The following is a 26,353-nucleotide window of genomic DNA, read 5'->3' as shown; positions in this document are numbered from 1 at the left end:
TTATTTATACACATCTCCAGGGCATTTCTTATTAATCCTGGCAGCATCCATCACTTTCCGCGCCAAAAAACGTCCTTGAACCATAGTTTCTACGGTCCCTACACTCAAAACAGATCATATAAATATTCCATAATATAGTCATTAACAGAAAATATTTGACATACCGGTACTGGTCCATTGCAGGTTACCCTGTTATGTCCCAATAACTTGCATTGTGAGCATCTTTTTCTTGATGCTCGCTACAAATGGAAGCGATGGTTACATCCTAATAGTATTACCATATAAATATTTTATTAGCTTTGACGTCAAATATGTTACCTTGAATTCTCCTTTTGAGAATAATCTCCGTTTCCTTGGTCGCCCAGGCGGTCGGCGCACATACGGTGGAGCCAATTTTCCACCTCCTACATCATTTGGTGAAGGAGTCAGCGTTTCCGTGTCGGGTACCGGTATTATGAGTGCTTGGTATGACAATCTAAGCCGGGGGTCGTGTGATGGACTCCAACCATCGTGTCCACGCGGAGCCCTTCTTCTATAGCCGCCGATATGGCATGTGAGCAGGGGATAGTTAGGAGCTGGAACTCCCTGCACGTACACGTTCTCTCCCATAGGTTAACTGCAAATGTTGAGCCTCTCTTTTCTCTAACCTCATATAGCCCATCCCCAATCTTTAACACAACACATCCAGCTCCTTTCTCGTAATTCTCGATTAGCATATCGTGCACCTTAGACGATAAGATATTATCCTCACTTCTGGCAGCTTGCCTCCTAAGCGCAAACAATGTTACGAGTGTGGTGCGAATTGACTCTAATATAGAAATTATCGGGTAATCTCGAGCCATAGTTAACATATTGTTTAGCGACTCCACAATATTACTTGTCATGACGTTATACATATTCCCAACAAAATGGGACCTTGTCCAATGCTCGAACCCGATACCTTCCAAGTAGTCTGCGCACGGTCCATGCTTAGCTCGAACTTCAACAAATATCCTATTGAAGTCAGTTAGTCGATAAGCTCTAGCTGCACTGGATACCAAAGAACCTACCTGTTCATATTTAAAGTACGCCTCAATGTTCCTTTTCAGATGTACGACGCAAGCAGCATGAGATGACATGGGGTAAACCTGCATAATGTTTAGGCAGGATGTGATTTTTTTTAAAACATGGTATATTAGTGACTAACTTAATTAGTATGAGATACATTATGTGTTACCATGTTACCTTACGGATGCTGGCGTAATTGAGTTGTGTCTATCAGACGCAAACACCAACTCCGGATCATCTGGTAACGCTTCTGTCAACTTAGTCATGAACCAGGTCCACGCCTCATCGTTTTTGCTGTTTACTATCCCAAATGCAATCGGGAAGACCTGAAAATTTGCGTCTTGTGCACTAGCTGCAACTAAGCATCCGCCATATCGTCCTCGTAAGTGAGTTCCATCAATTACAATGACTTTCCTCATGTAAGCATACCCTTGAACACAAGCATCAAGCGCAAAGAACAAGTATTTGAACCTCTCTACGCCAGAGTTATCTTTTTCGGTCTCCATTGCAACCAAAGAATTTGGATTTGTCTCTAAAAGACACTTGAAGTAAGGTTGGATTAGGGCGTAACTTCCCATGACAGACCCTAAAGCATTGTCCATGGCAATTTCCTGGCCCGCCATGCTTTCCAATAGGAAACGTTGAGGCTGAACTCTTGGCGTAGCATTCTTCTCAGCTCATTGGCGCGAGGCCCCCGTCCTACTCCAATATACTTAGTACGCATCAACTTGCCAATAACTACCGTCGACGCCTGCTTGTGGAAGTCTCCTCTTGCATCCACGCTACATGTATGGGTTTGGGTGGTGCTCCTGACCTCGAACCAGTCGCTATCTGGCAGCTTAGTAGCATAAACCCGCCATGGACATGTGTCGCTGACGCAGACAGCCGCCACGATGTTCGGTCCTGATTTCGCGTAGATAAAATGGAACTTCCAGTGAATTGCGTGGATTGCTAGTTTCGTGGCGCAGTCCTCTTTGCTTTTAAAAATCCGACCAATGTAGATATCATCTCCCTCATTATCAGCATATTTTAGGGCACGATGAAGAGCATCTGCGAGGAAGAGAAAACATAGCTGTTAATACTTTTAGCGAAGATGTTTAGTTATCGAGTTAAACAATTACTTATCGAACATGATTAGCTATATATAATACAGAGCTAATTAGTTTTTTTTTTATTTATCAAAATTGCTATATAGGTATGCTTTACCTTCTTTCTCTGGGTCGTCAAAATATGGTGGGGCATCTCTATCGTACAACACCGTCGGAACCGGTGTATCTTTCACCATTAACTCATTCCTCAGTACCTCCGATACTCTTGTATTGGTTGAACCCGCACCTATCTCCTTAGTGGTTATTCGTTCGTCTATCATGATACCTTTTCCCTTATCTGTTATTCCGACGGGCTATGGGGCCATAATGAGTGGGCCATCAAGTTCAGAATAAAAGTGTGACAGTGTTTCGTCACCTATAGTCAAAAGTCAGAAACCGTGAACGAATGGTAATAGTATTATGCTATCGGCGATAACATATTAAATATCAGATAACCAACCTATGCACGATGAGCTGTTGTTGTTGGATGAGTCAGTGACGTCCATTAGGTCATCGCTAGAGAAAGATACGCTTGTGGAAAGCGAGGTTGGCATTCCGAAGGTTGAATCGCTTGATGACAGTGCCACCACTTGGGTGCAAACTTCTTGTGTTTCTGCTCTTGCTAGAGTGAGTTGCAAGTCCTCACGTGGATTGCCCTTGAAAATGTCGCCACTTCCGAAGTTAAGAGCTCTAGCAGTTTTACCAGTGTCGCCCACGTTTGTTGCGTCAATTTGAGTTGCTCCTAGGGTCATTTGTGTTGCACACATCTCTCGCCACATTTCTTCCTGTTGTTGAGTTCGCCACATCTCAAACAAACGATCCCGTTCTCTCTCATCATCATCAGTAACTTTCTCTTTTCCTTTAGAGATTGGAATGGAGTCTGGTTCTGTGTCTGTTAGTGGCACACCGCTTGTCCCAGCTGTAATCTCGACGTTGTCTCTTATGATAACCCCCCCCCCCCATAAGCGTTTCGTTGGTCATTGCCTTTCTGTACGCCCATGCTGTTGTCCTTTCCCATGGCTGCCAGTCCATCACCGTCACCTGGATAAGATATATGGTAGCATATAAATAAGTTATCGGACTAAGTATATGAGCTGTAAATCAACCCTGATATAAGCAAAGTTATCCGATTTATATATTAACAAATAAATTTACTACAATATAGCGAACAACATAGGTTTTGGTTTTCACCTGATATGTTTCGCAGCAACATTCTTGTTAACGCCGTACCCCAAACAGCTCTTGTTTCCGCGCTATTCCAGTACTTATCCGAAATTTCTTCCAAAGTCAGACCGCCTATATCCAGGTTACTCCGATAACTATTAACGTTTCGACTATTCCCTCCTCGTATTATCTTCACCCGTGGATGCACTTCATCTAGATCTGCCCGTATTGCCATAAACAGTGTCATATCCTCATCGTCCAATATATCGATCGGGTTAGCGCGTCTCCAGTCAGGACCCATCATCCACTGTGGCCATTGATATGTTAACTCGATATCGTCTTCGGCACCCAGCGCTAACTTTTCCTTTACCGCCATAACAACTTTAGCAAACCCATCCTGCTCTCGCAATCGGACTCCTAACGCAAATCCATCGGCATGTGAAACGTGTTCGAAATAGCCGTTCTCATCTTTTTTCCATTCCCCAGGTACTAGTCTGACCACGAACGCCATTTACACCTGCTGGGCCAATATTCGCAGTAACAAACTTGTTAGTATCCGTTTATTTCAATTAATATGAAACCCTAAAGTAAAAATCACTCTTACGGAACTTAACAATAATATACGTATGACTCTATTATTTTACTTTTACCTTTCAATCTCGAATTCTCTGGGTGTTTAGCTCCTTTCGCATTAATTTTGTCGGAGACTAAGGTCTTTAGTCTGGTAGGTTTTTCTTTGATGCAAAGAAGAGAGTATACTGCTAATAAATACACCAACGTGTATAAGTGATATCTCGCAACCCCATAAATATCCGACATGATGATGAATATATTTTATGTTTCCAAGGTCGGCTGAGAAAATCTTCGGTTATATCTTGGGCATTAAATGCAGCCGCGTCTACTCTCTAAACTGTTATCAGAGGCTACGCTATTTTGATTTGGTAGGGGTAATTTCGGCAGAATCGTTTGTGGCAGAGGAGTGAGATTTTATTTCTCTGTTTTTATGCATAGTTACTTAATTTACCAATCTTCTGAGCATAGGAATTAATATAACCTTAACTTATATGTATTTAATGTAGTCGATTCTCTGAATTATCAAAGATAGAGAGGTAGAGCGAAAGATTGAGAGACCTTGTAGCTCTCGAATTTCTTCAATTTTAGTAAAATAAAGCGGTAGAAAATAGACGTTACTCTAACATTTACGATAAATTTAACCTCTATAATTCTTGTTTGGACTTTATTGTCTTGCATTAATTCATATTTTGGAGGATGAATTAGATATGTAAGTCATCACTAAGAATTTTTGTATTCAATTCGATAAAAAAGTTTCAGCGAGGCATTACCAAATGAATAAGACAACCAAAAAATATAGTCACATTATATATCAATTGAAAGAAAATTTATAGCTTGCAAGGAAACCAAAAAGAACTAGTATCCATAAGATGTTTAGTTTTTTTGTAAGGAGGAAAAAAAAACCACCAAGAAAGTGACTAAAATAATGATTACTCGTCATTAAAGTCATCATTATGGAGAAGACCAATAGCTGTATCACGTTTTTCAATTCTGAGTCTTTCTTTGAAAAATAAATGATTGATATAATATATGAAAGAGGTGACTTAAAGAAATGACAGAAAATAAAAGAAAAAAATATAATATATTTTATATTAAATAATTTTTTTTTCAACATTAATTAATCAAAAAAAATATTTTTATATTAAATTAAATATATTTTTATTTTCAACATTAATTAATCAATTAATGAATTTACATTTACAATGAATAATGAATTGTAGTCATTTGGAATGAGGAAGTCGAAAACCAAATTAATGTTAAACATAAATTTAAGAACAAACTACTCTAATATAAAGTACTCCACTTCTCCTGTTTTTTCTTATTCCTTGTTTTTTTCAGAAACAAGAAGAATACATACATGATATTAATTGAATATATAAAATACTCCTATCAAGTGAACCAAAACTGCATGGTCCTGGCAATAAAATAAAGACATACTCATAGATATAATAGGTGGAGGAAATAAATCCAAAATTGTATGTTCTATCAAACACATGCTGGTAAAAATTCAACGTATACAATACGAATTCAGAGAGAGAATTACTCTAAGATGTTGAAAAATAAAATAACACCATCAAATTACTAAGAACATAGTGTATTTTACAAAATATATATTGAACATTACAGAATAAAATTATAATTAAAAAATATAAACAAATGAAGAGATTACCGAAATTCATATGAGGATCATCTCTTCTTGTTCTTTTGGTGGACTTCTATTCAAATCAATCAAAACTTTTCTTTCATTATTTTAAGATGGTAAATTTAGATTAAAACTAAAAGAAGCCATAAATGATTTTAAGTAAATGGTATAAATCTATGTCAATATATATAGAAGATCAATGGAACTTACTTGAACTAGTTTTGGCTCAATTCTAAAATTTTAGTTTTGAGGAAGATAACTTTAGCTCTAAAGTTGAATTTCTTAACAAAAAAATAAAAGTTAATCCTATAAGTCTATAACCAAATTTGTAACGTAAATATATGGTGTAATTACAATCATTTATTATTTTCTTAATCTTGGTGAAAAGTTTATAAAATCATCCTATACTATTATTTGGGAAGTACATAATAAAAATTAACCTTATTTTTTGTAAGTAATTACATAGGTATGCCATTAGAAGTAAAATATTAAAGATTAAATTAATTCATCTCTTTAAGGATTAAAAAATCAAATACTAATTTAATTAATTTAATTTAATTAAAAAAACAAAATACATTATTGATTTCAAAAAGTAACCAATCAAAATCAACATATAAGATTTGATATCTAAATTTTAATTAATTTAATTAGAAAAACGAAATTCATTATTAATTTCCAAAAAAGTAACCAATCAAAATCAACATATTAGATTTGATATCTAAATTATCATATTAATATTTTTATTAAATATTATACTTCACCTCTCATCTTTATACGATTCTATTTTGGCGAAACAAATAATATCATCATATCATCGGTATATATAAAAAATTAGAATTTTTTTATATGCCATGATTTAAATTTTTAAAAACGAATATAAACTGTTCAATACATGAACAAATATTATAACGGGTCAAAAATAGATTACAGAAAACTTTCGACTGAGTAACGGGGTCATAATTTGAATATTCATATTCAATTTCATATATATTATTTTGAAAATTTATAATATTATATACTACAATAATTAATAACATATTAGATATTTTTATGTATATGATGTGATTTAATTTTTAATACAAGCTGAAAAATCCTAGAATTGACGGGTTTAGATCGATATTAATACAAGATGGTATATTATAGGAAACTTTAAAATTAACAACTAAAATACAAGTGTATAATCTTAAACTCTAAACAATATAAACAATATCAACAAAACATATACAACTATGAAAATCAAATAAAATAATATTACATATTTATAAATCATCTTTAAAAAACAATTTATTTAACTAAAATATAAACTTACCCGCGATATACCGCGGGTTAATATCTAGTTCTTTTTAATAAAGAGGGAATATTAATGTCTTTAATCTATGTGAAAAACCTAAAATTGTTATAAGAAAATAGAAAATGACGAAATAAAGATTATTAACTTAAGTCATTATTCTTGAGAAGCCCAATAGTTGAATCACGTTTTTCAGCTCTTAGTTAGAAAATAAATAACTAATATAATAGATGAAAGAAGTGACTAAAATAACTACTAATATTTTTTAATATTAATGTGTTTAATTTATTACTAAACAAACATTAACAGATAACTAATGTGAGTAGTAAATTGTTAGACTCATTATTTATGTGTTGTGAAAAAAGTGACTAAAAATTACTCACAAAAAAACCGTGCATATATAATCTGTTTTTTTTTTCTTTTCTAAAAAATCAATTCACGAGTTATCATTATTTTTTTGAGTTTGTTTGAGAACTAGTACGTTTTGGAAAAATAATTAGAAAAGTAGTACAGTTACTATTTAATATTGGGGTTATAGTACATATCGTTACTGTTGCATTTGTTGTAAGCCCCTTTTTGCCACTCTCTAGAAGTAATATTTACGATTTTATACCACTGAAACCGTAGAGAAGGCGTGAGAGAAAGGGTGTGTGGATCAGGTTTTTTTAATTTTTTTCTTTTCTTTTATTTATTATCTCATATTCCTCCAATATCTCATAATTAAAATGCTCGTTAATGAATTTTGTTTTTCTAAAATTTATCAGATACATAAAAATCTATGTTTTTTTCTCTTTCATTTGATATGCAATTTATTTGATAATTTTTATATCATAAACCATTATACATAAAAAACATGTTTGTATAGATATAAACATCTGTACATCACTGTACGGATGTATCTGTACACCATTGTACGGATGTTTCTGTACACCACATCCGTACAGTGGTGTACATATACAATCTGTACAGAAATAAACCATTCTATAGGCCATATAAATATATAAATACAAATTAATATAGATGAATAAACAATTGTACAAATAAGTACAAAAATTACTTTTTGTCTTTTTTTTTTTTTTTTTAATGGTATTTGAACAATATAGTTTTCTTATTCTCTTTATTCAATTGGTTTAGAGACTAGATAATATTGTATGCTTCTTTATTTCCCATGATTTGTGGTTGTGAGAGGAAATGCATAGTAATATCTGTACACCATAGTAATATCTGCACACCATAGTAATATCTGTATAGTGGTTGTGAGAGAAAAAAAGAAATGCATAGTAATATCTGTACACCATTATACAGATGTATCTGCACAGTGGTGTACAGATTTGTACAGAAATAAATCACTGTACAGATATAAGCTTTTTAAATATATAGATATAAATTAATATAAATGAATAAACAACTGTACAGATAAATACAAAAATTACTCTTTGTCTTTGTGTTCTTTTTTGTTTCTGGTATTTCTACAATATAGTTTTTTTATTCTTTTTATTCAATTGGTTTAGAGACTAGTTAATACTGTATGCTTATTTATTTCCCATGATTTGTGGTTGTGAGATGAGAGGTTTGCGGTTAAACACAAAATAACACTAATCGAATATAAACAAGGATATTACTAGCAGTGATAAACATCACATAAAATTTAAGCCCAAACGTAGCCAGTTAGTATGTAAATGATTCGAAGCCAACCACAAAATTCTGAATTAGCAGTCCTATTAATCTTTAGATCAAAATCAACCATCGACTAAATTATTGATTGAAGAGCAGAAAAATCTAACTTGAAAGAGAGAAAAAAAAGAAATGCATAATAATATCTGTAAAGTGGTCTATATCTGTACAGTGCTCAATAATATAAAATTTAAAATTATTAAACAAAATGCATATCAAATGATAGAGAAGAAAACACAGATTTTAATGTATATGATCAATTTTAGAAAAATAAAATTTATAAACGAGCATTTTAATTTTTAAAATCGGAGGGAATGAAATATTATAAATAAAGAAAAAGAAAATATAAAAAAACCTCACCTATACTCTACTTCTCTCACAGACGCTCTCTCTCCATAAAACCTCCTCTTTATTCTTTTAGTGGGAGATGATTTTATGAGTGAAACCATTATACGTAATTTCCACAAAACAACTCATACCCCACTTTATCTGTATTACACAGCTCGTCTATTAGATGAAACGGTGGTTCCGGGCTATTCCTCATATTGTAAATAGTAACCGTACTAGATATCTAGTTATGTTCAAAAAACGTACTAATTTCCAACATATCTCTATTTTTTTTAAGTCTGTTGCCGTTAGTCTTGTAAACCAAACACATGACCAAAGAATAAAAAGGGCAAATTATTAATTACAATATTTCCTCAAAACGAAAATATAAACTTTGGACGTGAAGGTCTTCGTACGTACACACTCACATAACAACATTCTCTCTCTCTCTCAAACCATTTCTTGGCTCTGTTATAATATCACCAAATCTCTCTCTCACTCTATCTCTCTCTCTCTTCTCACCTCCTTCTCGGAAGCGTCTCTTTTGGCAATGATGTGTTGATGTTTGAAGGAAATAGGGTTTCCCAACGACCACAAAAACTATCTGTCTCTCTCTTTTGCATTATTTTGGAACTCAAAACACACAACCGAAAATAACAAACAAGATTTTGGATGAACAAAATCAAAGGACGTGAATCACAAAGAAAATAGATGAGAAAACAAATGTTTCAAAATGAAAGGAATGAGAACATTAGAAGCATTAAGACGGATCAAGAAGTTTAATATATAGTATATACTTAACAAGATAGTTAAAGAGATTTTAAACAATCAGAGCATTTAAATATCCATTAGAGATGATGTCTTTTAAGTCATGTCTATTTTGTGTCTAATAACAAGTTAAAAAACTTGAGAATATAGTTCTTTCATTAATGGGCAAAAAAGCACCGGAAATAAATATCAAAAGTTTTTTGAAGTCATTATTACGGAGAAAACTATGAGTTAAATCTCCTTGTCAAGTCATTATTATGGAGAAAACTATGAGTTAAATCACTTTTTCAACTTCCAATAAAATTTAAGCATTATGTTTATTTTATTTTTCTTTCCAATACTCATTATTACTTTATGTTTTCTATGTAAACCTAAACTTTTTTTAAATAAAATATTTTTGAAAAGGATCATTCAACCTTGTAATCAAATAAATTTGTTGTTTCTGTAATATAATAAAAATTAAAAGTGTGATATGTTGAAAAAAATAAGAAAATATAGACTAAAACTAATAAAACCGTACAAAATATAAAATATTGATGTGTTAAACACCAACAAAAAACATTTAATGTGATAGCATGATAGATGAAAGAATGGAAAAAGAGAGATTATATATTGTAAATCTTATTGTTAATTTTACGATGAAATCAAAATCTAGTTTCGTAATCCTTTGCCATGCAAAGAAAGTACTATCGGAACTTTAGTAATGCTAATATTCTAATACATATTTCAGTTTATGCTTAGATTGTTTCCTTTAGTAAAGCACCAGTACAAACTTCTAATGAATGTAAAATAAAAAAATTCCTTATAATTGATGTGACTGATTAAAAAGACTCATACTTTTTTTTAGTAAATAAATAATAGATATGAAGAATGAAAGAAACGATTAAGAAGTTAAAACGATTAAGAAGTACACATAACAAAACATTTAATATATATACTAAAGTGTTGAATCTATTAAAGAAACCTTCATTCTTTACGTGGAAGTTTTGTGACTTGCGAGCGTTTATCATCGTTACACATATAACCATCAAAAACAAACGAATTAGTAATTCCGAAGGACACACCCGTTTGATGCTCTTTTTTAAATTTACTCTTAACAAAATACTTTTCAAGATTTTTTTTTAAAAATCATTTAGAAATTCATTGGAGACGATATCTAAGTTTGTGCCTAATAACAAGTTCAGAAATTTCAGATTAATTATATTTTACTATTAGCAATAAAAGTGACAAAAATGAATATTAAAAGTCTTTTAAAATCATTATTATTAGGAATTTGGAGAGACGTCAACAATGGGAGCAGCAAACCTTAGACGAAGTCTATCCCCACTACATGCCGAAGTGGAAGCTCTTCTATGGGCGATGAAGTGCATGATTGGCGCCGACAATCAAGATGTTGTGTTTCTCACAGACTGTTCGGATCTGGTGAAGATGGTGTCTTCCCAAACCGAATGGCCGGCCTTCTCAGTGTATTTGGAGGAATTGCAGAGTGACAAGGAAGAATTTTCAAGTTTTTTTTTATCTTTAATTTCTCGTAGTGCAAATGTCAAAGCGGATAATTTGGCGCGTAAAGTTCGTGTCCAACCGCATCATATCACTTATGTAAACAACATTCCTCAGGAATTTAAGCATTAATTTGGCTCTTTTGAACTCTAATTAATTTTGGATGAAAAAAAAAAAAAAAAAACTATAAGTTTAATCACCTTTTCTACTTCCAATCAAATTTAAGCATTATCTTTATTTTATTTCTCTTATAAGACTCATTATTATTTTTCTGTTTTCAATTTAAACCTAATATTTTCCTAAAAATACATATTAATTGAAAAAGATCATCCAACTTTTTAATCAAATAATTTTTTATCAGTACTAAATAAATTGAAAAATAACTTGGTATTCCTCCAGTTATCTTACTATGGAAATCCAATTACTATTTAGTTGTCAGGTTTAGGGTTATGGTGCAACAAAAGTTAATATAAAAACCAAACGAATTAAATATAAAAAGAAACACGGACCAAAAATAAAAAAGAACGAATTGTATTTTCCTAATATTTCCGCTTCAATATTAATGGTGGAATTATGATTTATAAAGTTTGAAAAAGTTTTACAAAATCTTAACTCAATTTAAATAAATGATTTAATAGTCACTAAAGTCATCATTAATTTTTAACACTCAATCTTTTCTTAAAATAATAAATAATTGATATGATAAATGAAAGAAGTAATTGAAGAAAAATATAAGAAAAAAGTAAAATACTAATTTGTAATCTATTAAAAAAGAAACATGTTTGAATAATAAATTACGGTTTGAATGGTAGTGTCGGTTTAGGATGAAAAATCTGTTTGCGGTTTAGACTGCTTTTTGTTTACAATTCATAAACTATAATTTGTATTAGTGCTGATAGAAAAAAAAAATATATACGGCGGATTAACTACGAACTATTTGTCTGCTCTGAAAATAAAATGGTTTAGTTCTTTAGCGGTTTATTCTAATTTTCCTATTGTATCCTTTTTTCCAATTTTTCTATTAGATTCATAGTTGATGTGATTGATTAAATAATACTTATAATTATTTGAAATGATAAATGATTGATATGATAGATGGCAGAAGTAACTAAAAAATACACAAAACAATATTAAATAAAAACAAACGAATTAATACTACGAAAACACATGACCAAAAACTAAAAGGGGCAAATCTGTAACTTCCTAATAATTCCTCGGGTGCAGGCTACAAAAAGCAGTGTTTGCCACATTAATGGCGAAATGTGACTGAAAACAAAAAAGACAAGGTCTCTCCTTACGTACACACACAGAACAACAACATTCTCTCTCTCACACCCCTTTCTTGGCTCTGTTATATCTGTATTGTTTCCTTGGCTTTACTCTCTCTTCTTCTTCGTTTGTGAAATCGGTTTCTACACTTTACTCTGCTTTTGACCTAATGTTTGGAGAGAGATTAATGGGGTTTCGAGGTTTGCATGGAGATTTTTAACTTCGGACAAGCTTCCGATCATCGTCGTCTTCCTGATTTTGGTTCAGGTGGGTTTTTACAAAGTCTCGACACAAACCCATTTCTGAAGAATCAGTATTACAACAACAGTGTTGAAGCTCTGGAGTTGTGTAAAAAGCTTAACAAAATGGGTATCTCTTGTGACATGAGTATTTGGACCAAACCCGAAGAACCATTCCGGGTCGACCCGGGTGATTTTGGGGCTAAAACTCTTCATGAGTCTTTTGGGTTTGACCAGAATCTCACTGGAGCTTCTCAGATTCATGATGGGTTTCGTAACTTCTCCTCTGTTCGTGTTCAAAACAACAACTTTCATGGAGTTTCTCCTTCTCCAGGATTGCTTGGCCTACAAGATTCCTTTAACCCCAACGGATTTGAAGAGATGATGGCTTTTAAAGATCACAAAGACTTCCTCTTAGACCACATCAATGAACCCATAAAGCGTTCTCCGTTTCTCAGAGGCAACGATGCTTTCAAGGGTTCGTTGATGTTTGAAGGAATTAGGGTTTCTCAAATCCTAGCCGCCATGGAAGGTTCTGGAGCTTCTTATCCAGATGAGCCTAAGATCAATGGTGGTTTGCCTCTGGATCTCGTCTCCATGGTTGAGATTTACGGATCTGTGAACTTAATGGCCAGAGATCAGATTGGGTGCAGAGCTTTGCAGAAACTGGTCGAAGAAGGAACGGTTCTTGATTCTAAGGTTATATTCCTTGAGATCATTGACCATGTCGTTGAACTTTCCATGGATCCTTTAGGGAATTACATCGTCCAGAAGCTGTTAGTTGTGTCTGATGAGGAACAGAGAACAATGATTGTGAGTGTGTTAACGTCAAAACCAAGGGAGCTTATCAAAATCTGTCTCAACACTAATGGGTAAGCTGAAACAAAACCATTACAAATCCCCACGAGTTCTTATTGATAAAGACATTTCAAATTTTGTCTTTTCTGTTTATGGAAATATTTGAAATGTCTGCACATCACTATCACTAAAAGTAGGCAACATTTGGTAGAAAGAATAAATTTACTTTTTGCTGTTTTTGGACAAACCAAAACTGAGACATTTTAATGAGTTTTTGCATTCTGATATGTGGCTAATGTGTTTATTGATTAAAACAGGACAAGGGTTATACAGAAGATGATTAAAACAGTGAAAACAAAACAACAGATTGCATTGGTGAAGTCAGCTCTCGAACCGGGTTTTCTTGTTCTTGTCAACGATTCTAATGGGTACCATGTGCTACAGAGTTGCTTGGAGTTCCTTGTACCTAATGACAACAAGGTTTAGTTTCAATCACCATCTTTTGTTTCCAACTTAAGCTTTGATGAATGATGTGATCTTTCGTGTCAGTTTTTGTGTTAGTAGCTGCGACTAACTAAGCTGTCACACATATTAATCTCCTTCCTTTTGTTTCTTACTTACGTAAGTTCTGATGAATGTTGTGAAATCTGGTGCCAGTTTGTGGTTGAAGCAGCTACAGAATATTGTGCTCAATTAGCAACTCATCAATACGGATGCTATGTTCTTCAATGCAGCCTTATAAACACTGTTGGACTGCAACATGAGAGACTCGTCGCTGAGATATCAAGAGACTCACTTCGCCTTTCGCAAGATCCTTTCGGGTAAAATTCATATCGGCTTTATACTCAAACGAGTTTCTTATAGTTTGAAAAACTCTCTTTATGGTTTGTGGAAATGGGCAGGAACTATGTGGTGCAGTGCTTAATAGACCAACAAGTTTCTTCAGTGAACTTGCTGCTTCCATTTAGAACACATTGCATCGAGCTAGCGACTCAGAAGTTCAGTAGCCATGTGATTGAGAAGTGTCTAAGAAAGTATCCAGAGAGTCGAGCTGAGATCGTCCGCGAGCTCCTCTCTTATCCAAACTTTGAACAGCTTCTGCAGGATCCTTATGCAAACTATGTGATCCAAACAGCTCTCTCTGTAACCAAGGTAAGTCCAAAAATATACATAATTTATACAACCAAGAGCTTCCAAAAACATAACTTGACATTGGTTTTGGGGTTTGTTGAAACAGGGAGCAGTTAGAGCTAGATTAGTGGAGAAAGTTAAAAGGTTTGGGAAACTACAGTCGAATCCTTATTGCAAGAAGATTTTCTCCAAGACCATCTTGAAGAAGTAACTTTGATTAGTGTCTAAAAACTGACGATATTTTGTGTATTAAAATCGGATAGGGCATTAGCAAAAAACACTAGCCTAATGTTTTTGTTGTCGGTCTCTCTTTTTGTAGTGACAACAACTTTTGTCAAACTAGAACTACTTTTTAGTCTGTGTTTTAGGCCAATGCTCTTTATATATATACATAAAATAAAAGACCGCCATCGTTCTCTCTATCTCTCTCTCTTTTCCATTATTTGGGAACTCAAAACATACAAACGAAAATATCAATCAAGGTTTTGGATGAACATAGTCAAAGGATGTGAATCTCAAAGAAATTTGATGAGAAAATAATGAGAGCATTTAGATATCCATTGAGAATGATGTCTAAGTCATGTATATATGCCTATTAATAACAAGTTCAAAAACTTCAATCTTTTATTAATGGCCATAATAGTGAAGAAAGTTGAATATCAAGAGTCTTTTCAAGTCATCATTATAGATAAAACTATGAGTTAAATCACCTTTTCAACTCTCATTAAGATTTAAGCATTATTTTTATTTTATTTTTCTTTCCAAAACTCATCATTACTTTATGTTTTCTATACAAACTATATATATATATATATATTTATCAATACTTATTTATTGGAAAAGATCATCCAACTTCTTAATCAAATCAAAATTTTCAGTATTAAGGAAATAGAAAAATATATATGTAATATGATAAAAATGTGATTTAACTAGTTTTCTTTAGTATAGGTGAAAGAAAAGCAAGAGAATAAAAGAGGTTATATATATATATATATATATATATATATATGTTGTAAATTTAATTATAGATGAAATCAAAATATAGTTTCGTAATCCATGGCCAATTAAAGTATTATCAGAAATTTAGTGATACATATTTCAGGTTATACTTTACTAGATTGGTGATTAATTGTTTCCCTTGGGTCTAACATCATATTAATATAAAATACTAATAAAGCACCAGTACAAACAAATTTAAAATTAAAACATGACTAGTTACGGACTTACGGTTTACATAGCTTGGTTATTATTGGTTAAGTTTTGGAATCAGTTTAGTTGTTGTTGTATTACAAACAAATACGAGAATAAATACAAGACCAAAATAAATAAAAAGGGACAAATTGCAAATTCTGAAGTTTTCCTAGCAGGCTGCAAAATGCAGTATCTTAGAGAATTGAACTTTTTTTTGTTTCCTGTTTTAAGAAATGACTTTGATTAGTAACAAAACCTTGTTTTTTTTTTTTTTCAAGATCTGATAGGGCTTTAAAAGGACATGCCCTTTTTGTTCTTGTTATCAATTGCAAATACCAAGAAATTTACTAATACACTAAACAAATGGTCTAAGAGATATTAAACAAGGAAAGCAAACATATATTTATTAGGGATGTAATTTAATCCATTTTATATTTAATAAAAAAAATTATTTATTTATTAGTTAACGTACATTTATAGTGAGAAAATTTGATGAAAATTAGAAAGTTTAAAAGTTAATCATATTTAGGTGTAATTTTACTAAAATTAAAAAAAAATTGGGAGCTAAAAATTCTCCCTATATTTCGCTTTACCGCTCTTTATCTTTGATGATGAAGAGATGCAACTACAACAAATACATATAAAGGAAAAACAAAACATTGACCAAAAATACCCAAAATATCTTTAATAGAATATTATTAGACAATCCTACGTTCATAACATAGCAAAGTATCAACTATACATTCATATAATATAATAGTATTATCCATAAGTTCATAGAAATAATAGTATCAACCACACTTTCATAGAATATAACATATTCTCCATTATATACATCTGTTACATACTGAAAGTTTACTACACAACTCAACAAATAGAAAATATTGAATATGTCGATCTGGCATGACTGAGGTTTGGATTAAAGGAAAAGCTCAATCCTTTTCAAAGCGATAAATCTAAATTGATTTCAAAGAATGTCGATAGTAATGACAATATATCGGAGTGAGATTTAATACTAGTAAAAGTCTTCTTAAGAGTTATCACTAAGACTATTCGCATGCAATTCGATAAAACAATTTTCGTAACGAGCCTTTACAAGTGATGAAGAAAACATACAAAAATAGTTATAATATATTTTGATCCAAAGTGAATCTATAACTTGCCAAGAAACCAAAAATAGCTAGAATATATACTATTTTTAGTTTTCGATAACGAGGAAAAAATAAATAAAAACCAAAACAGATAAAAAGAAAGAAAAAAGTAACAAAAATAAAGATTACTAGTTAATAAAGCATCATTGTGGAGAAAACCAATAGTTGAATCACGTTTTCCAACTTTAAGTCTTTTGGAAAAATAATCATTTGATAGATGAAAGAACTGATTAAACAAAATGACAGAAAAAACAAAAAGAAATATTATATTAATGTGTGTAATCAAATAGATAATTAATGTGAGTATTAAATATTATACTCATAATTGATGTGATTGATAAATTATTGATTTGACAGAAAAGTGAAGTGAGTAACAAACACAGAAAACAATATAATAATAAAACATATGAGCAACATCTCAAATCAACAAAGAAGAGGGACCATTTTGCATCGAGCGAACAATCTTGATAAAGGTGCATGTATTTTGTGGAGTTGGCTAGAGGGGTGGGGAGATTCTCTTCTCCAATTGCACCATCGCTGAAGCAGCTATCATTCATCGGAGCAACACCCTGGCCTTGACATCTCTCCACCACAACGCCCAAGAAAGGATTATTTGCCTCTTGTTGGTCTCCTTTTCCCTAGGCGCAAAAAGTATAGATGCTGTAAAGACATGTTTCAAGAGCTCTCAAGACGTCAACAGTTTCCAATCTACTCACCAATACTAGGAAAAGAATATGCTAAACCAATATTGCAAAATTAATTTAATATAATTAATTTTTAAAGTATTGTCTATGTAACGCATTTTAACTAAAAAAAAAAATATTATACTATAAATATTTTATCTGCACCATCATATTTCCTTTCAATATTGAAAACATATTTTCAAGCGTTCGTGCTGCTTGATCCGTATTTGTACCGTTAGGCATGACCAAAATCTAATCGTAACCGTATTTCGGACCGTAACCGGACCGTTTTTAAACCGTAGCCGGACTGTAACCGTATAAAACGGTTAATAACCGTAACCGTTAACCGTAAAATTACATTAATTACGGTTAAAAATATATACTAACTGTAACCGTTAATTAACCGTAACCGTATCAAAACTGTTGGTTAACTACAAAATATGAAACCTGACCAAGTTGCATTATTAATAAAAAGATGGACATTAGTTTTGCATTATTAACAATGATAAATGATTTTAAAAATTCCTCAATTCTCATAACCCAAAGAAGTAGTAAAGTTTTTTCAAAACCGATAATTGATTGACTAGGAAGAGAAAACGAGAGAGCTAGTGTGATATCATCAAATGAAGATAAAATAAAATGAAATTTATGTGCCAAAACACACGAGCACTTGAATGTAGCTGGATTGAAATAAAATAAAATTTCAACCTTTAAAATTTTTTGTGGCAATCCGTTAGTTCATTTCAATCTTTAAAATTTATGACCAAGTCAAATCCTACGTGGCAAAACTGCAGAATTTTAGATCGTCAAAGACTTGAGCTTGATCAAGTTTTGTAATGTAGCCGTTTATGACCAAGTCATCAATGTTTGTTTGATTTAAAAAATTTCAAAGATTTTTTCCATAAATATAGTAGTCAGTTTTTCTATAAATATTATGCTAAATATTTCTAAAATAAAGATTATTCTTCTTGCTTCATCCAACGTTAAAGAGATTTTTTTCCATCATATTTTTTGACTTTTATTAATTTTGCTTAAAAATGTCTTCCGATTCATTTCGATCTAACATCGGCACACCCATAGAAGATGTTCAAAAGAGAATTATTGGATTATAGTGATTGGATTATTCACTAACATCGGCACACCCATAATCTAACAATGGCTTGATAGTGATTGGATTATTCAAAAGAGAATTATTGCTTTTCGAGTTTTTTATGAAAGACATACGTCTGATAATATTTTTAAATTAATAAAAATAAATTTAGAAGAATATAATTTAACAAACAAAATATTTTCTATTTCTTTTGATAATGCATCCGCTAATACTGCTTCCATTGATGAATTAATAAATAATTGTAGTCTTATTTTAGGAGGAAAATATTTTCATGTTCGATGCATTTGTCATGTCTTAAATTTATGTGTTCAAGATGGTTTATTGGTTTCTCAAAATAATCTTATTTCTCCAATTAAAACTGCTTTGAATTATTTATGGGGTCATCCACAATTAATGAAAAAATGGTTTCAGTTTTGTAAAATGCATAATGTATCTCCCAAAAGGTTTTCTTGAGATGTTTTTACTCGTTGGAATTCAACATATGATATGCTTGTTGATTCTATTGGTTATAAATATTTATTGTGTAGTTTTATTCAACAAAATTGCAGTTCTTTAACTTTATGGCCCACTCATTGGGATGATTGTAATGCACTTTTAAAGTTATTAAAATGTTTTAATGATGCAACGTTTTTATTATCCAGTGTTTATTATCATACTAGTCATTTACTTTTATATGAATGTGTTAATATTGCTGATGTGATGCATGAACATGAAAATAATACTGTTTTGTCATCATGCATAACTAGTATGAGAGATAAATGGTTTAAATACTATAGAGAAATTCCACCTCTTAATTTGCTTGCATCTATTTTTGATCCTCGAACTAAATTTGATGGTTTATTTGATTACCTCGTCGCATATTATGATCTATTACATTTGTCTGATAGTATTAAGTTCCAAGCATTATTTCCAACTCAAGAAAAGACATAGAAATTTGTATGATGAATATTATATGAGCATTTAGTACCACAAGGAACTGAATCATCTCTACAAAATGATATGTCATCAACTTCTATGTTAAGTCTTGCAGAAAGAATGCGTCGACGTAGAAGGCAACGACCATCACAAGGTAATAATGCTGAACTTGAAAAATATTTATCTACTAATTTTGAGTTTAGTGATGCAGATGCAGGTAATAACTTTCAAATCATTCATTGGTGGAAGAGTCACCAATCTCAATATCCAATTTTAGCCATGATCGCAAAAGACGTTCTTTCTTCACCCGTTTCTACATTTTCCGTCGAGCGAGCTTTTAGCATGGGAGGTTAAATACTAGATGAAACTCGATCAAGAATGAGTCCAGATTCTCTTGAAGCTCAAGCATGTCTTGACGATTGGACCAGAGCCGGATATAGACAACAAGAATTCCTTCGAGAGAATGAAGAAGAATTAGAAGATATTGATAGTGATTTATCATCAACGAGATCAGTAGATAGTGATTAAAGTTTATTTTTTATTACTTGTTTTACTTAGCTTAATAAAAATTGTAATAATTAATAAATATGAATTTTTTGGTTACTTCATTTTTCTAATTGCATAATTATTTCACTTAAATAGTACCTTAATCATTTCGTAGTTTATTTATTTGTTGTAAAAAATAGTTTATATAATTATTCTTTTAAAAAATATTATTTAAGAAAATATAATATTTTGCTTCATATAGTATTATAATTATCTAATAACCGTAACTGTATTTAAACGTAATCGTATTCAACCGTAACCATTTTAACCGTATATTCAGCGGTTAAGGTTAAAGAAAATTTGTAACCGTAACCGGTGGTTAATAAATCGTAACCGTAACCGTGGCCATGCCTATGTACCGTCAGATCCGTTTGATAAGCTTAGGTTATTGTTGAGATGTATTATCCACCTGTTCTGCATGATCTGCTCCGCCCGATATGCCTTTTCCATTAAGAACCTAATTCCTCGAGTAATAAAGAGAGAATATCTTTTAGAGAGAAGGAAAAAGAAAAACTTAAAAGAAAAAAAAAGTCGAAAGGCAAAGTGATGAAACGAAAGATTAATAGTCGCTTTAAAATCATCATGCATAAGACTCAAAGTTGAATCACATTTTTTAGCTCTCCATATATACCTTATGCATTGTATATACTTTATTTTAATTTTCAATGTTCATTATTACCTTGTACATAAAAAAATAAAAATAATATTTTTAAAAAATAAATAATTGATTTGATATATGAAAGAAGTGAGAAAAGTATAAATAAAAGTATAATAAATGATTGATATGATAAATGAACGAAATGACATAAATCCAGAGAAAAGTAAATTATTAATGTGTTTAATTGATTTTTTAAAAAAACAATTGACTAAATAAAACAGATTTTCTTACAAAAGTCAATCGGTGAGTATTCTCACAACGTCAAAAATATACGCATACACGTATTTGACATTGTTCATAAATGATATTTTATGTGAAGCCTATGCACGGATACGCATAGTAATTTACTTTTCTATTTCTGTAAAACTATCGATTTGATTGTTGTAAATACGCAACATTCACATCATTTCAATAATAATAAGGTATAATAAATCTATCTCTCTCTTTTCTCTTTATTATTCAGTATTTCAATTCTTTTGCCGCTATTGAAAAAATTATATTATTTGTATTTACCATAAATAAAATACCTAATAACATATTATCTAAATGGTCACTCTAAGATCGCTAATAAAAATATAATTATAGAATATAAAGTATTATACCAAAGAGTATGTCACATCACTAAAAGAAAAGATTTATTATTTGTAGTTGTTTTTGAAGACATTGTTATTGAAAAGTTACTATAGTGAGAATTATGTCGCCTCTATAAGTAATTGTTGAAATGAATATTTGTGTACCATAGCAATGGACACTGTCATTATAATTATTTTACTGTTATAATGTAGATGACTCTATCACCATAATATTATCGTTAAACTAATTATATTTTTGGTTAATATATAAGGAAGCTCAGCCACTTGTATAAAACCTATTATCCAAAATTTGTAAATTTAACTGATTGGCTATTAAAATTTCATATTGATTTTGTATTTAAATATTTTTCACTAATAGTCATAGAAAAATTTATTGAAACATTTATCACTTTTCAAACAGTTATGAAAACAATATTTTCATTATAACTTCACTATTTTTTACTCATTCATTAACTCAAAAATCATATCTCTCTTTATATATTTTTCTAAGAAATTTGTTGAAGTTTTTATTTTGGAAAATATTTTGATTTTTTTTAATTCATAGCTTAATCACAATTATTGTTTGTACTGTTATATGTTTTCTTCGTTGGGAAATTTACTCGCGAAGAATTAACCACAAGTATTGGTTTACTTTTCTATGAAATAAATAATATTATTTTACTCATAATATTTTATTCGCTTTTTGTGTTTAGATAACAAGTGATAAAACATTGCGAAACTTAAATTTCCATATATCAAAGTTATTGGCGTAAACTACATAGTATTTACGATGAAATCCAAATTTATGATCCGATTACCTTTCCAAGAGTATAAAATAATATAAAAAAGAGTCTGAATAAAAATTATTTTTCTTTAAAAGTTTTAATCATCACTTTGACTAAGCCTTCATACCTCGTTATTTATAAGTCATTGTTGATAGCTTTTGTTTCAATTTAGTATTTTATTTAAGAGCTCTAGTATAATTCATTGAAAATCAACTCAAGTTATATATACTCTTTTTTTTTTTTTTGGGCAAAACTTAAGTTATATACTCTCTTTGTTTCTCATCTAAGTGATGTTTAAAAGTTTTTTCACATAGATTAAAAATTATAGAAATTGTATCTAATTTCTATTTTCTTACGCAAAAATATTAACTAAAACTAATTCAACCAACGCAAAAAGATCTCGGTCAAAAGAGTCAAATACATTTAAATTTTCTATAAAAACCAGAAAACATCATGTAAAGTAATAATCAAATTTATTTTATAAAATCAATGTAAAACAAAATAGATAATAATATATCAGAAAAAAACAATTTTAATTAAGGAAATAACTTAAAAATCCATAAAGAATGAAGTCTAGCCCACTTTGTGCCTAATAATAAGTTTAAAAATCCAGTTTAATCGTCTTTAATGAATATCAAAAGTCTTTTAAAGTCATTATTATAGAGGAAACAAGGAGTTAAATTAGGTTTTCAACTCTCAGTATGATTCAAATTTCAAGTATTATTTTGATTTTATTTCCCTTTCCAAGACTCATTGGGTTTTTTTTTTGCCCACCATTTTCATTCAGTGTAATGAAACCCTAGTGGATATTAAAGATGATGAAGTAGAAACCAAATTAAAAATTAAGCACACTTATCCTACATTTACAAATTATATTAAAAATTAAGCACACTTATCCTACCCAATTTAAAATATAAGGATAAGAGAACAAAGATCACAACGTGTCCACATGTGAGAATGAGGAGAGATGACATTAACGGCATAAGCCAAATCCACAATCAAGCGCAGCTCCGTGGCGGAAGTTTAGATCCACCACCACACACTTTTTGTACAACCTTAAATGTTGCTAATCCGAGACAAATTCGTTGATTCCGTCTTGAATATCCTTCAGAATAATTTTAAATTTTCCATCTCACACAAATATCATTACAAAAAGCTTCGCCAAAAAACTAAATCATGACTTTCTCCATACATATCGACGAGATGTTACTCTTAATTAAAAAAAAATTATCGCTCTAACGGAAGAACAAAGAAAATCTATCAAATAGTTTTGGACTTAATCTTTAAAACATGTAGAAAGAAGAGATAATACATTTTGAGCAAGTCGGACACTTATTTTCCCAAAAGAAAATAAAAACTAAATCAACAACAAGTCATAAAGATCCAAGACAAAATGTTTGCTATAATACAATCGGAGTATCATCGGAAGAGAAACTCTCACTTTCTCAAAATATGAGAGTTAAGAGAGAGAGAAATTTATACTCATTGGATTTGACTAGTTTAGGTAGGAAGTGAGAAGAATTGAAAATCATATAAATAATTATAGAGTACTCTCTCCATCTAAGGTGTACACATCAGCAAAATAATAAATCAAAATAACTAAAATGTATTAAAAATATAATTAAATTCAAATATACTTTTAATAAATGATATACATAACAAAAGATAGCTGCTTTCAAATTTCAAATTCCGTAGCAAACAATAGCCGGAAGAGTCGAGAAATGGTTATACAAGTAAGGTAATAGAACGAGTATAGCACATATATCATTCATAGCTGCTTTTGGGAAGTATGTGACATTGAATGACATGCTATGCAATGCATTCCAACTAAGATAAATGTTGGAGAGAGCTTGAAAATATTTGAACAAATTAGAGAAGTGGAAGGGAACTTATTAATGAATTTGCCATTCTAATCCAACGGCTGTGGTGAAGACGCTCCAAAAGTTATCGAACTGAAAGATAGTGCGCAATCCTCCCTCTTCGTTGCAAGCAACTATGATCAATGTGATGCAGCGCACTGAAAATATACGTTGCATCACAATGTCTAAACAGATTCATTTAGACGAGTTAGCAAAGTAAAAAAATTATATATTCAAATTAAATGAAATTAGATTTAGTGGTACTTGCAAACCTAGGATATAAAATATCCACATTATCTCAAAACTTCTAAAGAGTTGTAAGAACAAACTTCTCTCAACAAAATTGACTTTTTCACCTTCATATAAAAATATGAACCATGAAATAAATTAATAAGTGTCCATTCAAATGTTCTCAAGACTATTTGAAGATTCAAAAAAAATAAAAAAAAATGTTCTATTGAGCTAAGTACTCTTTTAAACATATTAATTCAAATTCAGTTGTATATAATGATAGTAGGATCTATGTAAGTTCTACCAATACCTCAAGTCTGTCATGTTCAGTGTCATCTTGAGTTGTATTGTAAAAGTAATCAGCATAATCAAGACCAGAAAAGGGAATCAAATATTAAAAAGAAAGTAAAAATAGATGACTGGTGATACTTGACTATAGACAAATCCATTGGGGATGATCAGTAAGAGCATTGATAAGTGTTTTTCCAATTCACTTGATGAATTTTTAAGATAACTTAAAAACAAAGTATGAGTAGTTTGCATAGGCCACCCAAGGTAGAAATATTCAGTTGACCTACAAATTCAAAGGAAAAGATATCAAGTTAAGACTTATGAGATCTTCGAAAAGGCTACTATAATATGATCTATGATGCATAATTGCATATTCATTGTACCAAAATTATTCGTTTAAGTCGTCATAGTTTCTCCCCTCGACATGCTTCCCTCTTGCACTTCTTTTGGCTTCATGTAGTGCATAAATTAACTTAAAAATAGAAAAATAAAGAGAGTAAGAATTGGATCGGAAGCAAGTTAGAGAAGAGAAAATCGAGCAGATGGCCAAGAAAGCAACCGTTGCTATTCTCTGGTAAGTAGTAGTCACTAGTTTCTTCAAGAAAACTTTCCTTTCTCCACAATATGCCGGTTTGTTAAGCTCCCTTGTCTCTTCATTAACGTTATTCCCCCATATCTCCAACCTCTCATAAGCCATCTTTATAGATTTGGAGAATATAAATAAATTAAACATGGACTAAGACATAAGTAGGGAAAATTTAAACCAAAACCATTCATGGATATATATATATATATAACAAAGGCATTTTGGCATGAATTTGAGGTTTACAGTTTCTCTCCAGACTAAAAGATAGAGTCCAGTGTATTATAGTTTCCGGTGTTGGTCCTTCTCTTCTTCAATATATGCGGTGACATACGACTGACAACATGAGAATATAACTTGGTAGAATAGGCACAAGGACCGGTATCTATAATCACATGGAAGAGCCTTACCATTTGTATGCTTTAGATTCAAAAATTTGTACCATCTTATGTAGTTTTCCAACAGTTTATTCATCACGGTATCCATGGGCCATGACCTCCGCCTAGTGAAATTAGAAGAAAAGTTATAGTAGAGTAAAGAAGTAGAATTTCTTTCCACTAGTAATTATGAGTTGAATTTTTTTTCCATATGAGGAAAAGAAATGAATTATTTTTATTCAATTTCATTTTTGACTAGTCAGTTTTTAACATATGTGATAATAATTTATTTTCTACTATATACATCAACCACTTAAACCCATTATTATTTTCCGCTTTCTTAACAAACCCAAATTTTGTCTACAATTGCCATAATCATTATCCAAATTTTGATTAAGGGCTTGATTGGTTCTCCCTCTACCATCCGCAAATAGAGCGTTTGCGGTTGGTAGCGGTTGTTAGCGATTGACACCAATCATAGAAACCGCTAGATATCGCTTTAGACCGCTCGAATCACCAGTTTTCAAAAGCTCATTCCCGCAAGCGTTTGCGGTTGCGGGCGGTAGCGGTTAGGTTAACAAATAATAATCTTTTTTTAATTAATTAAAATAATTGTGGCTTCCATCCAAATCCTAATCACTATAATTAAAATAATCTAATCTTTTATATATATTATTTTTATTAGAAAACCCTAATCAATATATTGTAACCCTATTCTCTCAATTATGGCATCCGAGAAAAATCAAAATCAAGAATCAAACATAAGTATCATCTATCCTTTTATTCATTCATTAGCTAGTGTAATTTTTTGACTATTTCATGGCCTTGTTGTTTTTATTTTATTTTGTATTCTTTTGATTTTTTTGATTGAATACATTTTTCTATTTGTTTT

At 31.1% G+C, this 26,353-nt stretch overlaps 1 protein-coding gene, 1 long non-coding RNA gene and 3 pseudogenes across 5 annotated transcripts; 2 read left to right on the top strand and 3 right to left on the bottom strand.

The window, feature by feature from the left end:
* On the bottom strand, positions 1 to 3,810 carry AT1G35760 (annotated as a pseudogene; the record flags this gene model as incomplete). Its single annotated transcript has 1 exon — positions 1 to 3,810.
* An 8,736-nt stretch (positions 3,811 to 12,546) lies between these two features.
* PUM10 (pumilio 10) lies at positions 12,547 to 14,719 on the top strand (the record flags this gene model as incomplete). The annotated part of the gene is made up of 5 exons (NM_103277.1): positions 12,547 to 13,451; positions 13,695 to 13,857; positions 14,035 to 14,198; positions 14,280 to 14,529; positions 14,615 to 14,719. The coding sequence occupies 5 exons, from the start codon at positions 12,547 to 12,549 to the stop codon at positions 14,717 to 14,719; spliced, it is 1,587 nt and encodes a 528-aa protein (NP_174813.1).
* Positions 14,720 to 17,146: 2,427 nt separating this feature from the next.
* On the bottom strand, positions 17,147 to 17,581 carry AT1G06927. Its single transcript, NR_139167.1, has one exon. It is a non-coding gene; the product is annotated as an other RNA (long non-coding RNA).
* A 711-nt stretch (positions 17,582 to 18,292) lies between these two features.
* Positions 18,293 to 20,063, top strand: AT1G35745 (annotated as a pseudogene; the record flags this gene model as incomplete). Its single annotated transcript has 1 exon — positions 18,293 to 20,063.
* A 3,988-nt stretch (positions 20,064 to 24,051) lies between these two features.
* Positions 24,052 to 25,572, bottom strand: AT1G35740 (annotated as a pseudogene). The gene has a single exon.
* Between the last annotated feature and the right edge of the window lie 781 nt (positions 25,573 to 26,353).

Source organism: Arabidopsis thaliana (genome assembly GCF_000001735.4).
Source record: "Arabidopsis thaliana chromosome 1 sequence".
Classification (NCBI taxonomy): domain Eukaryota; kingdom Viridiplantae; phylum Streptophyta; class Magnoliopsida; order Brassicales; family Brassicaceae; genus Arabidopsis; species Arabidopsis thaliana.
Note: the sequence above shows the minus strand (reverse complement) of the source record. Positions and strands in the feature narration are given on the sequence as shown.